At 35.2% G+C, this 15,903-nt stretch overlaps 1 protein-coding gene across 3 annotated transcripts in view; it reads left to right on the plus strand.

Annotated features, from left to right (window-relative positions):
- The first annotated feature begins 23 nt into the window (after positions 1 to 23).
- SLC25A40 (solute carrier family 25 member 40) overlaps positions 24 to 15,903 on the plus strand; it is a 32,110-nt gene continuing 16,230 nt past the window's right edge. The window contains exons 1-5 of one of the 3 annotated variants that reach the window (XM_015245751.3): positions 24 to 251; positions 8,583 to 8,651; positions 9,983 to 10,106; positions 11,333 to 11,392; positions 13,143 to 13,249. In XM_015245751.3, the coding sequence (XP_015101237.1) occupies positions 10,010 to 10,106; positions 11,333 to 11,392; positions 13,143 to 13,249 (264 nt within the window). In that variant the 5' untranslated portion in view covers positions 24 to 251; positions 8,583 to 8,651; positions 9,983 to 10,009. Of the gene's footprint in view, positions 252 to 8,582; positions 8,652 to 9,982; positions 10,107 to 11,332; positions 11,393 to 13,142; positions 13,250 to 15,903 lie in introns of those variants that run through there. The other 2 variants (XM_006211865.4, XM_072965079.1) reach the window with 2 other exon arrangements.

Genomic DNA, 15,903 nt, shown 5'->3' on the forward strand with positions numbered 1-15,903 from the left:
CGCCCCGCCTCCTCGCTCGCGCCCCGCCTCTCCCCTCCCCTCCCCCATTGCGATGCCCTCTCGGTTTCAGATCCGCGATCTCTTCCTGCCGCTTCTCGTCCCTGTGTTGCTTGAAGCGTCCTTGTGGCTCCGAGTTAACCAAACGTAGTGAATGCAGTTAGCGCCGCAGGCTGGCCCTGCCCGCCACCAGGGTCACTCCCGCCTTCTAAGGTTGGGGGGACAGCCTGCCCCGCAGCCGCCTCCTCCACCAGGTACGCTTGTTTCCCGCAGGTCGGCTGTCCCGGCAGCTGGGGGCGCGGCGGCTGCGGCTGAGCCCGGATTCAGCTTTAGGCGGGGCGGGTTGCCAGCCGCAGCCTCTGCTCAGCGCGCCCCAAGTCGCAGAACGTGGTTTTCCCGCTGTCACCCCGCCGGCTGGGGACAGGCCGCAGGGAGATTTACGGGGGAGAGAGTGCACGGAGCGCGTCCGAACGAGAGTTGGGCCAGGAGGCCTCCGGCCTAGAGCGCGTCCAGGTCGCCTTTTTCCTTTTGGTACTTGAGTGCGCTGCTCTGTTGACCTTTGCTGTGCCCAGACCGATATTCGTCTTACTGTATAGAAGTTTATTTCCACACTAACAGAAAGAATGGGGAATTTGAAATCTCAAGTCTAGGATTTGGGGTCTGGACCGGCCCCTACAGTTGTAAAACTTTGGTTTAATTACCTAATCCCATTGAGTCTCAGTTTTTTCATCTGTAAAAATGGGATTTGTAGTAAGGATTAAATGTAAATGTTTTGAAAACTAAATTTTATTTTGCAAGTGGGAAAACGCTTCACGCACAAATTGACTTTGTTATGTTTTTGCTTGTAAACATCTTAAGGAGTAAAAAGGGTTAATTCTTGTACTACTTTGCATTCCTTAATTCTTGGCAATGATAGTCACTCATAGTTTAATGGTTGATTTTTAACTTAGTAGCTCAGGAAAGTTAGTGCCCATATCACTGTTTCACAAATAGCTACCTTAAAGCAGAGATAAGGGTAGATTGTAACACTGTTAGCTAGAATGACGGACACAAAGAAATGGTTCAGGTCTGGTAATGGAAATGAGAGTTTTGCTGTGGATGGCTTTTGTTTGAAGGGCTGGGGAGACGGTAAGGGAACTATCATAATTAGACACTTCATAATATTTGTCTGTAATTCAGGAAAGATGTCTGGGAGAGAGAAAGAAGTGGAAGAGAGGGAAAATAGATAGATTGGAGAGACATCATACAGACCAGTCACTGATTCTCGATCATGGGGTGATGCTTGAGAGGTTGTCACATCTTGAAAGACAGGAAGAGCTATAGTTTGAACAAACATATTCGACATCAGAATTTCTATTTAGGAAAAACAATCTTTTCAAAATAAGTTAACTAATAATAAATAAGTTACAGAAATCACAAGGTTTTTATGTTTATAGAAAATTTTAAAAAGTTGAGAAACACTAATTTAGAATGTAGTTAAAGTCATGGAAGGAAATGAAATTGCCTAGGAGAGCATGTGAAATAAGAGAAGTAGTGATGAGCAGAGGTTGATGAAATAGTGAAAGAGAGAGAGAAAAAGCCACGGTGTTAGGAAGAGAACTGGGAACTAATCTTCAAATGTCACAGAATTACAAACAATGGGATCATGCAGACTTCACTAACTGTGGTTTTGGGTAATTTGATCCTAAATATTAATCTGTGAGAAGAGGGTAATAAACACTTCTCAGATGTTGTTAAGATTAAGTGAAACATTTTTGAAAACATAATTAGTATGGTGTCTGGCACAGAGTGAGAACTTAGTAAGTGCTATCTATCATTCTGGCGAACTCTACACCAGCCACTCCATCTTCAAGAGTTCAAAAAGGCTACGACTTGAAAAATAGGCCTTCTATTCTGGTATTTAAGATGTTATTGATTCCTTAATGAGACTTTCAGTAGCTAGCTAAGGTGAGTACTAAGTTAAAAACGATGGGCTTGAAGTGGAGACAGGTTGAGTGTACTCTTGCCGAAAATGTGTTGTGGTAAGGGAATTATAAAGATAGAAAGGGAAGATAGGGTCTTAGAAAGCTTAGGGGATATGAGAAAGATTTAAACATGTTTTTGTTGAAAATAAAAACAGGAAGCCCATTTTATATTCCAGTGAAAGATAAGGTACCTCTCTTACTATAAAGAGGAAGGACTGTAACAGAGTTGCACCCTAGGCTTTTAGACACACCCTTGACTGCACTGTAGGTGATAATGTCAAGCTGTGAATAAGCAGAAAGTCTGTTTTACTGGACAGTGTTGGAAATTTTCTGATCTGTTACCCAAGGACAATTTTTAAAAATTATTACTGGAACTCAAATCTTTTAGTTGCCAACAGAAAAAGGATGTGGTCATATATCTGCGGCCTGTAAACATAGAAACCTCCTTACTGTCATGAATAATCAGAGCTATTGGTAAGAGAATAGGATTATGTTAATGTCTTGAGATGTGCTTCAGGTGAAAGGTATACATTCAAGAAGAAATGAATGGGTACAGCATTACTTATGGTGAGGAGTTGGTTGAAGAATTCTAATAAGCAGAGTTGGAGAATATGAGCAAAAGCATGGTCTAATTAAATGAGTATTTGGCTGTGAATCAAGAGAAAATGACTTTCATTCAGTATGAGATCTATTCCTAGATCTTTTGACCTTGAGCAGATATTAACTTTGCTATGCTACATTTTCATCATCAACTGTAAATTAAGATAATCTCTGCTCAGTCTACCCAACAACTATTTGTGGTTATCATATGAGGCCTAATCTGCTTTTTCAGACTACCATATATATATATATGGAGTCTAAACAAATGGATTTATTCATTTTCCTGTAGTACCACTTTCCTTTTCTCTTGCTCTTCCTTAAGTCTCGCCACTTGGCTAACAGTTGTTCCTCTTTCCTTTTCATAGCAAGCCTAACCTAGATTTAGCCTTTATATCCTGCTCGTTTGGGGCCTTCAATAAGAGTCCAGTTTGATTGCTTTGCCAACTGTTGATCTATTGTCTTCTGAAATGTGTTCCATTGCTATTTTAATTGATTAATTTTCACATTTTGCAGTCTTACTACCCCGGTGAACTGGACAGCCTCAAGTTTTTCTGAGGCTAAGTTCTTAGTTTTTCAGGCTAAGCATATGAAAGGAGAGTGAGTTAATGGCAGTGTCACTGCAGTTCATGTCTCAGGTGAGAGTGAGCTGGGAAACCAAGGAAAATTCGGCATATTAAGTCTTCGAACACAACCTAAGTGAAGAGTCAAAAACAGAGTGTAAGCCAGGCAGAAGGATTCAGAATTTGAGAATGAATCACCCTGAGGCAGTGTTAAGTCAGAGGCTGCTGTGGGACCCATAGGAGCTGTTAAAAATAATGAGTTGGTTCAGAGGTTGTGTTACATTCCAAACTAGATTGTAAATTCCTTTAGGATATTACAGAATACATATTTGACCATGACTATAAAACAATTTACCTACCTATGTCGCTTTTTTCTTTACTTCTATATTGAGTAAGCACCTACAATGTGCCAGGCCCAGTACGACTGATTTACCATAAGACCTCCATATACGTCTCATCATGTAAATTTAAAATTTTTCTAATACTTTTAATAATCCACATACAATAAAGTGCACCCATTTAAAGCAAACAGATTGATGAGTTCTAACAAATATGTGTATCCATGTAATTATCACCTCCATCAAAATAAAGAACTTTTCGGTCACTTCAGAAGGCTATTTCATTCCTTCTTCCAATCTCCCTTCTCCTACCAGTGGTAATCACCCTTCAGACTTTTAATTAATAAATATTTTTTCCTGTATTTCAACTTCATGTAAATGGAATCATGTAATTATATGCTTTGCATCTAAATTATTCTGTCGAACATAATATTTTTATGATTCATCCATGTTGCTCCAGGTATCGATAGTTCATTCCTTTCTAGTTCTGAGTAGTAGTATTCCATTGTGTGAATAAATAACAGTTTATCCATCTCCTGTTGATGGATATTTGGGTTGTTTCTAATTTTGAGTGGTATGAATAACACTGCTGTGAACAGTTATATGTAGGTCTTTTGTGGACATATCTTTTTATTTTTCTTGGAATTGATGGATCATATAGTAACATTGAGCATATTTTCATGGCCATTAGTATACCTTTGATAAGTGTTCAGGTCCTTTGTCCATTTTTAAATTGGGCTTTTGTCTCTTTCTTATTGAGTTGTAAGTGTTCTGAAGGATTTTGTATACTAGACTCTTATCAGATAGATTTGCAAAATTTTCACCAATTCTGTGGCTTGTCTTTTCACTTTTTTGATAATGTCCTTTGATTCACAAAAGGTTTAAATTTTGATAAAATCTAATATTATTTATGTTTTTCTTTTGTTTCTTGTACTTTTGGTGTCATATTTAGGAACCTGTTGCCAAATCCAAGATCATTTAGCTTTACTTCATTTTCTAAGAGTTTTATAGTTTTAGCTTAGGCCTTTGACCCATTTTAAGTTAATTTGTGTACATGGTGTGAGCTAAGGGTCCAACATCATCCTTTTACATGTGGATATTCATTTATCATAGCAGCATCTCTTGGAAAGACTGTTGAAAATCTGTTAACCATAGACCATAGATTTTCAGGACTTTCAATTCTGTTCCATGATCTGTATGTTTATCCTTAGGCTGCTTCTACACTGTTTTGGTTATTATAGCCTTTTAGTAAGTTTTGAAATTGAGAAGTCTGAATCCTCCAAAATTTGTACATCTTTTTCAAGACTGTTTTGGTTATTCAGGGTCTTCTGAAATTTCGTATGAATTTTAGGATCAGCTTGTTGGTTAAAAGCAGTTGGAATTTTGAGAGTGATTGCATTGAATTTGTATAATATGACCATCTTAACAATATTATGGTTTCCTATCCATGAACACAGGATGTTTTCTCACTTATTTATATCTTCCTTAGTTTATTTTGGCAATGTTTTGTAATTTTTATTGTATACAGGTTTGAACTTTGTGGGTCCAATTATACGTGGATTTTATTTAATTAAATATGTACTGCAGTACTACCTGATCTACAGTTATTTGAATCTGTGCAACCTCGGTTACAGGGGATCAGGAGGCCAACTATAAAATTATACTCAGGTGGAATTGTTTTCTTAATTTGATTTTCAGACTGTTAATTGTTGTACAGAATTACAACTGATGATTATATGTTGATCTTATATCCTCTAGCCTTGCTTAATTTGTTTATTAGCTCTGGTAGGTATTCTTGGTGGATTCTTTAGAATTTTCAAGATATTAAAATCATGTCATCTGTGAATAGAGATAGTTTTACTTCTTTTTTTTCAAATGTAGATGTCTTTGTTTGTTTTTATTACTTAATTGCCCTACCTAGAACTTCCAGGATGATGCGAGAAAGTAGACATCTTTGTCTTCTTCCTGAATTTAGGGGAAAGCTTTCAGTCTTTCTCCGTTAAGTATAATGTTATATGTGGGTTTTTCTTACATGCCCTTTACCATGTTGATGAAGTTCCCTTCTTTTCCTACATTGTTGAATGTTTGTATCATGAAAAGGTGTTGGATTTTTATCCGTTTTTACTGTATTAACTGAGTTGATCATGTGTTTTTTTCCCCATTCATCTGAGTTGAATTCCACTGATTGATTTTCACAGGTTGAACCACCTTTGCATTTGTCTCTTGTGGACAGACTATAGTTTCTTCTTCTTTCTTTCTTTTTTTTTTTTTTGATCCAGCCATTTTATTTCTCTGTATTTACTCAAGACTTAAACGTGGATATTCGTAGCTCCTTTATTTGTACTAGCCCCCAGCTTGCAATAATCCAAATTTCCATTAATAGGTGAATGGATAAAGAAACTATAGTATATCTATACAGTGAAATACTACTTAGTAATAGAAAAGAACCAAGTACCAGTACATACAATAATGTGAATGAGTACCAAAAGCATTATAGTAAATGAAAGATGCCAGAAGAAAAGTAATACATACTGTATTCCATTCTTGTGAAATTTTCAAAAATTCAAACTAATGTACAGTGACAGAAGAACATTAGTTGTTTGAGTGCGTGGAGGAGGAGTGCTGGGAAGTAGCAGTAACAAAGGAGCAGGAGGAAACTAATGAGTATGCCAATTATGTTCATTTTGTTTATTAGTGATGGTTTCACAGGTGGTCAAAACTTCTTAAGTTGTAAGCTTTAAATGTATGCAGTTTATTCTATGTCAGTTAATCCTAAATAAAGTTGTGAAGAAAGAAATAAAGAAAATGAAGAAGATGTGATATAGATAGATAGAACAGAATGCTATTCAACTATAAGAAAGAAGAAAATTCTGCCATTATGACAGTGTGGATGAACCTATACGTTATGCCGAGTGAAGTAAGCCAGACAGAAAGACAAATACTGCATAGTATCACTTGTACCTGGACTCGTAAAAAGAAAAAATCAAACTCACAGAAACTGAGTATAGAAAAGTGGTTGTCAGGGGCCAGGGGGTGGGGAAATAGGAAGAGGTTAGTAAAATGATAGAACTTTTCAGCTATGAGATGCATATGGTTTGAGGATATAATGTAAAATATGGTGACTGTAGTTGATAACACTGTGTTATATAATTGAAATCTGCTGAGAGAGTAGAAATTAAATGTTTTCACCAAAAAAAGGATAAGTATGTGAGGTGATGGATGTGCTGATTAACTAGATAGAAGGTATTTTTTTCACAACGTATATACATCTATCAAATCACCACGGTGTGTATGTTAAATATCTTACAATTTTACATGTTACTTTGACCTCACTAAAACTGGAGTAGAAGAAAGAAAGAAGGAAAGAAAGTCTTTATAGGGATTGGAAAGAAAATTCCTAAATGTGATGAAGAGTTATTATTTATAAATAAGTAAATAAGTAAATAAATAAATAAATAAATAGTCTAGAGCAAACATCATCCTAATGGGGAATCTTAGAAGAATTTTTTTTAAATTCAAGTATAGAACAATGATACTCATTTCCACCATTCTTCCTCTAATACTGTCTTGAAGATCCTAGCCTGTGCAGTGAGAAAATTAAACTGGAGCATGATGATTAGGAATGGGTGCAATCCAAGTCATTGATTGCAGACAACATTCACTTTTACATAAATAACTCAGAAGAGTTTCAAAGTCAATAATTAGAAATAATAGAGGATTTTTTTAGCAAGGTTGACGGGATATAAGTTTTAATACACAAAATCAGTGGCATGTGCTTACAACAGAGAGAATGTGTAATTAAAAGAAAGACATTGTTTATATTAGTGTTAGAGATTACCAGGTACCTAGAGTTAGATCTGCCACAAATACGCAGTGTCTCTATAGGACAAATTTTAAACCTTTTCAGAACAACATTAAGGAAGACCTGAATAAATGAAGGAATAGATGGTATTCATGGATAGTAATTCTCTCCAGATTTATCTATAGATTCAATTCAATTCCAATCAAAAATCCCAAAGAGGTTTTTCAAGGAACAAGGTAAGATGATCTTTAAACTTTTATGATGGCTCATAGGGCTAAGAGTAACCATGACACTTCTGAAAGAGAAGAACAGGGAGAATGGACTTTTTCTACCAAATATAAGGACTAATTAGGACACAATAATAATACAGTGTGATATGGTTTAAGGATGGATAGTTGACCAACAGAGTAGATAGACTAGAAATAGTTCCACACAGAAATAGAACTTAGTTGTGACCGACTAGTATGTCAGGTGAAAGGAGAAAAGAAAGATTATTTAATAATTGGAGCTGGATAAAGTAGTCATCTATTTTCACGTGAAAAAAGATGACATTGGGTCTCTACTTCACATGTTATTAACAAAACTTCTATATGGATTAAGGACTCAAAATTTGTCGATAGCAAGTTTAGCACTTTTAGGGAGAAAATATAGGTGAATATCTTTTGAACTTTTGAATAGGGAAAGATTGTTTAAAGGAACCACAAAATAAGTGTTATCTATAAAGGAAAAGATTGATGAATTTGGCTATATTAAGAATTTTGACCTTTATCTTACACTGAATACAAAATCAACTCAAAATGGATTAAATACTTCAATGGTAAAACCTGAAATTATTAAACTCCTAGAAGAAAATGCTACCTTTTTCCCCACCTTACTGTCATTTGTTGAAGAAACTAAGACAATAGTCCTATAGACCGGAGTGTTACACCTTCTTTTATGTTGTGGCCACATTTACCATGTTACTTTAGTCTCTTGAGTTTCCTATAAGTTTCACAGAAACTAGTTGTTCAAATCCCAGCGATAGTAAGATTGGTCAGTATGTTCAGGTTTAGATTTGTCTGTTTTTAAAGCAGAATATATTTACTGGGATAATATGAAGATTTTTTGTGAAAATATTTTCATAACTCTAATGATAACATTCATTGAATGCTTTTCATATTCCTCAAAGCACTTAATAGAAATATTTAATAAAATAAGTAAATAATATTTAATAAATATTCATTGATTTATTTTAAAGTCTTTTATATACTCTTTTCCTTTAGGCTTGTTATCCCTTTCCTGTGTGAAAAGATAAGACAATTACTTTCTTTTTTCACTACAGATTTTCAGCTACTGATGTTACAAACAATAAAATATTGGAACATAGAGTTGAGGAAAAGACTTAAACCAGGTAGGTGAATAATAAAAGTCTAAAGAAATAATACAACTACCATTCATTTTTATAAAGGTCATTATTGGGATAATTGACAGAATTGGAAAATGAACTGCAGAATGTTTATCAACATTAAGTTTCCTCAATTTGATAATTGTATTATGATTTATATAGGAATATTCTGAGGTATTTAGGATGAAGAGTGTGTGATGTACACAACCTACTTTCACATGGTTCAGGAAAAAAAATGATGTGTAATATGAGAGAGTGTTTGGTGAATTTATGGGCTAATAGGAACTTATATGTTGCCAATGGAAGTATGAATTGGTCCAGTCTTTCTGGAAACCATTTTGGTAATTTGTCTCAAGTTTTTATCTTAGCCCAGCAATATTACTTTTTCTTCTATAGTGGTTGTAGGAACACCACAAAAAGATGTATGTGTAAGGATATTTATATGAGAGTTTATGAAATTAATTAATGAAAAATTGGCAGTAACCTAAATATCTAATAATATAAGGCTGATTAAATAAATATGATTAAAAACCACATAAGCATTAAAAATGATAATGTAAATCTGTATTTATTGACACAATGTCTATAATATATTTTTAAGTATCAGAGCTGGCTGCTAAACAGTATGAATAGTATTAACCTATTTTGTCTTTAAAAAAGATGCATGTACACAGATATGCAAATGTTTGTACATATTTGATTAGTTAGATGTAATTTGCCTGTGTGCATGTATACACATATTACACGTACACATGTTATGTGCTTTTGTGTACATAGACATGGAAAGATGATCCCCATATGTTATTGACTGGTTATTTTTGAATAAGTTTATAGGTATATGTTGCTTTTCTCATTGAAGTTTTCTAAGATAATGCTTCTTATGAAGGTTATGTGTTTTAATTTTATTTTGCAAGTGTTTGATATGCAATAAAAGTAGTGCTATATTTGCTGATATCTCTATACTAGATTAGAGTATCTGAATAGTTCTTTTGAGCCTAAATTCAGATTCTGAGCCTTGTTGGTCAGCTGCTTTCATTCTGTTACTTGACTGGAGTTTGTTTTCTTAATGCTCTATTAACTGTGTTACAAATGTGATGCTGCTCACATAGCTTAGCTGAAGTACATTACAATTTTTGGAAGATCAGAGAACGTGTTTTATTAATGAGTTTTTTAGTGCCTTTTTATATAAAATTCATATATTTATTTTTGAAAGTGGTCAACAACTTGTGCTTTGATAGTAAAACTGATTATTGTTTTTATAGTTTGTTTAACTTTTAGCTGTTAATTTTGAGGATATTTTTCATTAAACTTTTTTTTTACATCTTGCTTTTCTTTAGCAGATTTTTCTTCTATTAGTTAAAAATATGGATCCTGAGGCAGAGGGACCACCAGTTATCAAAGTGACACCTCTTCAACAAGTGCTTGCCTCTTGTACTGGAGCTATACTGACATCGCTGATGGGTAAAGGAATGTTATGATGTAGATTATATAACTGAATTAATCACAGATCCCATTTGAGTTTGCTGTCTGTGAAATAATGATAGTATTATCATTCATGCTGCATCATGATAACATGAAAAGAACTCTTGACAGAGAATCGAGACTAGAACTGTAGTCTTGCTTTGCCATTCTCAGGGTGAATGCACTTTAGGATAGCCCTTACTCTCTCTCTACTTCATTTTTCATCTGTAAAGTTAGGGGCTTAGATCAGGAGTTCTTTGAAGTCCCTATCAATGTTAAATTTTTATGACTTTGTTATTTTTTTTAATAAAAAGTAAGAAGATGGAATAAAATATTAGCATGATGAAAAATACAGAGAATTTGGCCACCTTATAGTAGCAACAAATACAAATTATGTTTTACTTTGTTTTTAGTAACTGAATTGCTTAAATTTCTCTGGACCACATTTTTGTTTTATAATGACTTTCTTAATAGATGCAGCCAAATGACATAGTTAGGTGGCAGTTTAGCATTTTAATGATTATGAGTTGGCTAGTTTATTTAAATAAGATAGCAGATCATTAGAACAAACTAAGCTGATTGCTTTAGAGTATAGTATCTTCCTTCAGGTCAGACCGCTAGGGTTGTTAAGGCCATAGAGATCTTCTAATGTGACCTCCTTCTTCTCAGATGAGGAAATAATAGCATGCAAGTTTAAACCTTTTTCCTTTGCTGTACTGTTCCCAGTGGAGTAACAGAACATGGTAGTAAGGATGATTTATGGTTAGCTTACTCAAATTTGCATCTGTAGTTTTTATTTGATACAGGTGAATTTAACAGATTAGGAAGACTTATGTTGTTTGATTATTGATTAGTTGTAATACAGAGCTATTCTCAGATATTTAAATAGACTTTTGGAACTTTTATTCTTTACGTCAGATAACATTTTCTTATAAATGCTAGTATTTTAGTTTTAATGCTAATAGAATTATAGTTGTAGAAATATTATAAGTGAGAGTTTAGAACTTGTGAGAGAAGTAATTACATTTTCTCATTGGTCCTCTTTAAACAAAATTCATAGGCAAAAAATTAGAATGTTAACACTCAAAACCACTTAAAGATAAATAATCTTACCCATTATATAGTTATGGGGAAAGGTATCATTTGATGTAGTTTGTATTCTTTGGACAAACGTCTGTACAATTTACAGGTATCACTTGTTAATTGAAATTTCTGTATCTTCACAGTGACACCTTTTGATGTTGTTAAAATTCGACTCCAAGCCCAGAACAACCCATTCTCCAAAGGTGTGTATTCTAGTTACCCTGAAAATGTTATGTTAGATTTTTGAATCCCACTGCATTCATTTTTGTTTGAATAATATTCTCTTTTTGTCAATTTTATAAGATTAATACCTTGATCCTCATGCAGAAACTTTTTTGGCTCTTAGTTGTCCATGATGAAGCAGAAAACAAATACGGTTGAGCCTTGAACATCAAGGGGGTTAGCATTGCCCGTCCTCCATGCAGTTGAAAGTCTGCCTATAACTTATAGTTGACCCTTGATGCCCACGGGTCCTCAGTATTCACAGTCCCTCATACTCAGATTCACGCAACTGTAGATCGTGTAGTGCTGTGGTGTTTACTACTGACAAAAATCTGCATATAAGTAGACCCTCACCATTCAAACCTGTATTGTTCAAGGGTCAACTGCCTGTGTGAGCGTGTGTATATGTGGCACATATGTAACACTTTTATGAGTCTACTCATGAAAGCAGAGGACGATTTTATATACGTGTAAGGAACAGGAACAGAATTATACGTGTAAGGAACCTTAGAATCTAGCTTCCTCCTTTAGTCTAAGAGCTGCACCCACCCTAGAATATTCATCCAACAGTCATCCAGTTGTTGCTTAAATAGTGATAGGACATTCATCATTTTATCAATCAGCTTGGTTAGTTGCTGGACCTTGTCATTAAATTATGTCAACTTTGAGGAGAGTAGTTACATTTTTATTAGATGGGCAAAAATAGCAATTCCTTGATCAATATTTTACAGTTTTATAAAGATAATATTATTTTAAACATGTTTAAATAGCAGAAAACAGATTGCTTGGACTATAAGAAAGTTAGCTCTGACATAAATGCCCCTGTTGAATGCATGGCGGTGAGATGGAGAGCACTACAGGCATTATTTCGGATGAGTGAAGGACAGGTGGACTGTAGGAAGAGACTGAAAAGGAAGGTAGTTTCCTGTACATTAAAGTTAGACTAATAGTATTGTGAAACTGACAGAAAATATATGGCCAAATAGAGAAGACAGTTTTGGCAACACGAACAAATACAATAATGGAAAGGAATTGTTATTAGAGAAAGTTGTAGCGAATTAGGAGGGAGCTGACGAATATCTAGACTGAGCAGTATAAATACAGAGAGAGGGACAAAGCATAGCATTATTTTCTACTAGATATAATCGATATATAACATTGTACTAGTTTTAGGTGTACAGTAGAATGGTTTGATAACATGTATCTCTTGAAAAATCATTACCACAATAAATTTAGTCGACATCTGTCACCTCACTAGTTAATAATTTTTTCTTGTAATGAGATCTTTTAAGATCTGCTCTCTTAGTGACTTGCAGATATATATTAGATATCATAATGTATTTTTGTCTGAAGCTCCCTTACATACCACAGAGTTTTCTTCTGGCCAGAGAAGACATACACTTATGTTCTCTTTTCAAAACAGGTTTTCCTCCTTTATCTTCCCTCTCCATTCCTTCACTAACCTAAAAAGAATTTATTTCTGTATGCATTTGCTGACTGCAGTCCGGAAATCCTAACTTACTCAGTTGCTTTTCACCAGTGTGAGTTTAGAGCCCAGTGCTATGTCATTAAGCAAATCAAATTATTTCTGTTTCATCCTAAAAGGTGAAGACAAGGTTATGTGTCTTTTCATGATTTCTTAGTCTGCTCATAGTACTTCCAGTTTGTTCATCTGTAGAAATAATACAGTTGTGTGCAGTAATCATTGACTATTGCAATCTTCTTTGGTAGGAAAATGTTTTCTATATAGTAATGGACTCATGGATCATCTGTGTGTCTGTGAAGAGGAAGGCAACAAAGTATGGTATAAGAAGCCAGGACATTTCAAGGGAACATTGGTAAAGAGATTAAATTATTTATCATCACAGTATGTTTTCTATTCTTATATTTACTGTTATGTATGAAAGATTTAATGATTGCAGGAGAGTAAGAAGTCCACCATGTAGTTAGCACATTTATCCACAATTAAAAGATGGACAGTGAAGCAGGAAAGGGGAAGTACTTTATTGCTTTTAACTCTTTGTTAACTTTATTTTCATCTCTTCATGCTTACTTACATAGGAAAAAAAAGGGGGAGTTGATTTTTAAAAAACATTTTATTTTGAGATCATGTGCAGTTTTAAGAAAAATATACAGACAGACCCCATGTACCTTTTCCCAGTTTCCCCTGGTGGTAACATGTGACAAGATAAGTGCAGTCCCACCACCAGGATGTTGACATCTATACAGGGAAGAAGATACGGAGCAGTCCCGTCACCACAAAGATCCTTCCTATTTCCCTTTTCTGGCAACCACTAATCTGTTCTCTATTTATATAATGTCATTTCAGGAATGCTATATAACAATCATATACAACATTTTGGGATTGGCACTTTTCACTTAGCATAATTATCTAAAGATTCATCCAAGTTGTGAATGTATCAGTAGTTTGTTCCTTTTTATTACTCAGTAGTATTCCATGGTACGGATATACCACAGTCTGTCTTCTGGGTGGTTGCCAGTTTTGGGCTCTGAATAAAACTACTGCATACATTCATTCACAGGTTTGTATGTGAAAGTAAGTATAAGAAAAAACTGCTCACTGTTTTTCTCTCCAAACACTCCCCTTACATTTCTGAGCCAGATATGTGGGGTTTTTCTCCCATACCAAGCAATTCTCCAGTGGACACCAACTGGGTATTCTACAATTTAACTCAGTTCTGACACCATCTACCTGGAGTTAGCATCAGGTCCCCCAGGTTAAGGACTCAGTCCCACAAGTCTGCTCCCACTTCAGATACCAATCACAAGTCCCAATTATCACCTGTGTTTCTGATGGACTAGCTATAAATCAGAGGTTCCCATGACCACCTTCTTGGGTTCGATACTTTGCTAGAACAGTTCACAGAACTCAGGAAAACAGTTTACTTGCTAGATTACTAGTGTATCATGAAAGGATACAACTCAGGAACAGCTAGATAGAAGAGACGCATAGGGCAAGACTTTAGGGGAGGGGTGTGGCACTTCCAAGACATCTCCAAGTGTCATTCTTCCAGCACCTCCATGTGTTCACCAGCCTGGAAGCTTCCAAATCCTATACTTTAGAGACTTTTACTGAGGCTGCATTACATAGGCAGGATTGATTAAATCACTGGCCATTGGTGATTAGCTCAGCTTCTACTTAACTCCTCCCTCTCAGAGCCCCTGAGGTTGAGGACAAGGGAAGGGAAGGGGGTGGGACTAAAAGTTCCAACCCTCTAGTCAAGTAGTTGGTTCCCCTTGGCATCCAGCCCCTGTCTTGTGGTTCTCCAGGGCCTTTCCCAAAGTCACCTGATTAACATAAACTGAAGTGTGGTTGAAAGGGCCTTGTTACGAGTACTTTCACCTCTATCCTCTGGAGCTATTTCAGGACTAAGAACAAAAGACCAAAAATTATTAACAAGATATGCTTCCTTTGCTCTTTATCATTAGGAAATTATGAGTTTCAGGAACTGTGTGCGAGGAACCATGGATTAAGGCCAAAACGTATATTTCTTATTATAGATCTTAATATCACTGTAAGTCTTCATTCTCTGGGGTAAATGCCCAGAAATGCAGTTGCTAGGTCATATGGTAGTTGCATGTTTAGGGTGTAAGAAACTGCCAACCTGTTTACTAGACTGATGGTACCATTTTACATTCCTAGTGGGAATGTATGACTAATTTCTCCACATCCTCGCTAGCATTTGGTGTTGTCACTATTTTTATTTTAGCAATTATGATAAATGTATAGTGATATCTCACTGTAGTTTTAATTTGCATATGGCTAGTGATGTTGAATATCTGTTCATATGCTATTAGCCATCAGTATATCCTCTTCAGTGAAATGACCCTTCATATCTTTTGCCAATTTTCTAATTGAACTGTATATATTTTTACTGTTAAGTTTTGAGCACTCCTTATATAATCTAGATACTAGTCCTTTGTTGAATGGGTGGTTGGTAAATATTTTTCCACTCTCTAACTTGTCTTTTTATCTTCTTAAACAGAGTCTTTCATGGAGTAAAATTTTTAATTTTGATGAAGTCCAGTGTATTTTTTCTTTATAGATCATGCTTTTGGTATAAAATCTAAGAACTTTTATTTACCCTTAGATCTGAATATATTCTCCTGTTTTTTAAAGTCCTTGATCCATTTTGAGTCATTCTTATATAATGTATGAGTATGTTTGTTCATTATTTTTGTTGTTCGAACGTGTGCTTGTTCAGTTGCGTTTGTTGAAAAGGCTCTCTTTCCTCCATTAAGATGCTTTTGCATCTTTGTCAAAAATCACTTGGGCATATTGTGTGGATCTATTTCTAGGTTGTTTATTCTGTTCCATTTATCTATTTGTCCATTACCTGTATCAGTACCACACAGTCTTTAATTACTGTAGCTATATAGAAAGTCCTGAAATCAGGTAGACTAGTTTCTCCCACTTTGTTCTTGTTTTTCTTTTTCAATGTTGTTTTAGCTATTTCTGAAGTTCCTTTGT

Source organism: Vicugna pacos, chromosome 7 (assembly GCF_048564905.1).
Source record: "Vicugna pacos chromosome 7, VicPac4, whole genome shotgun sequence".
Classification (NCBI taxonomy): domain Eukaryota; kingdom Metazoa; phylum Chordata; class Mammalia; order Artiodactyla; family Camelidae; genus Vicugna; species Vicugna pacos.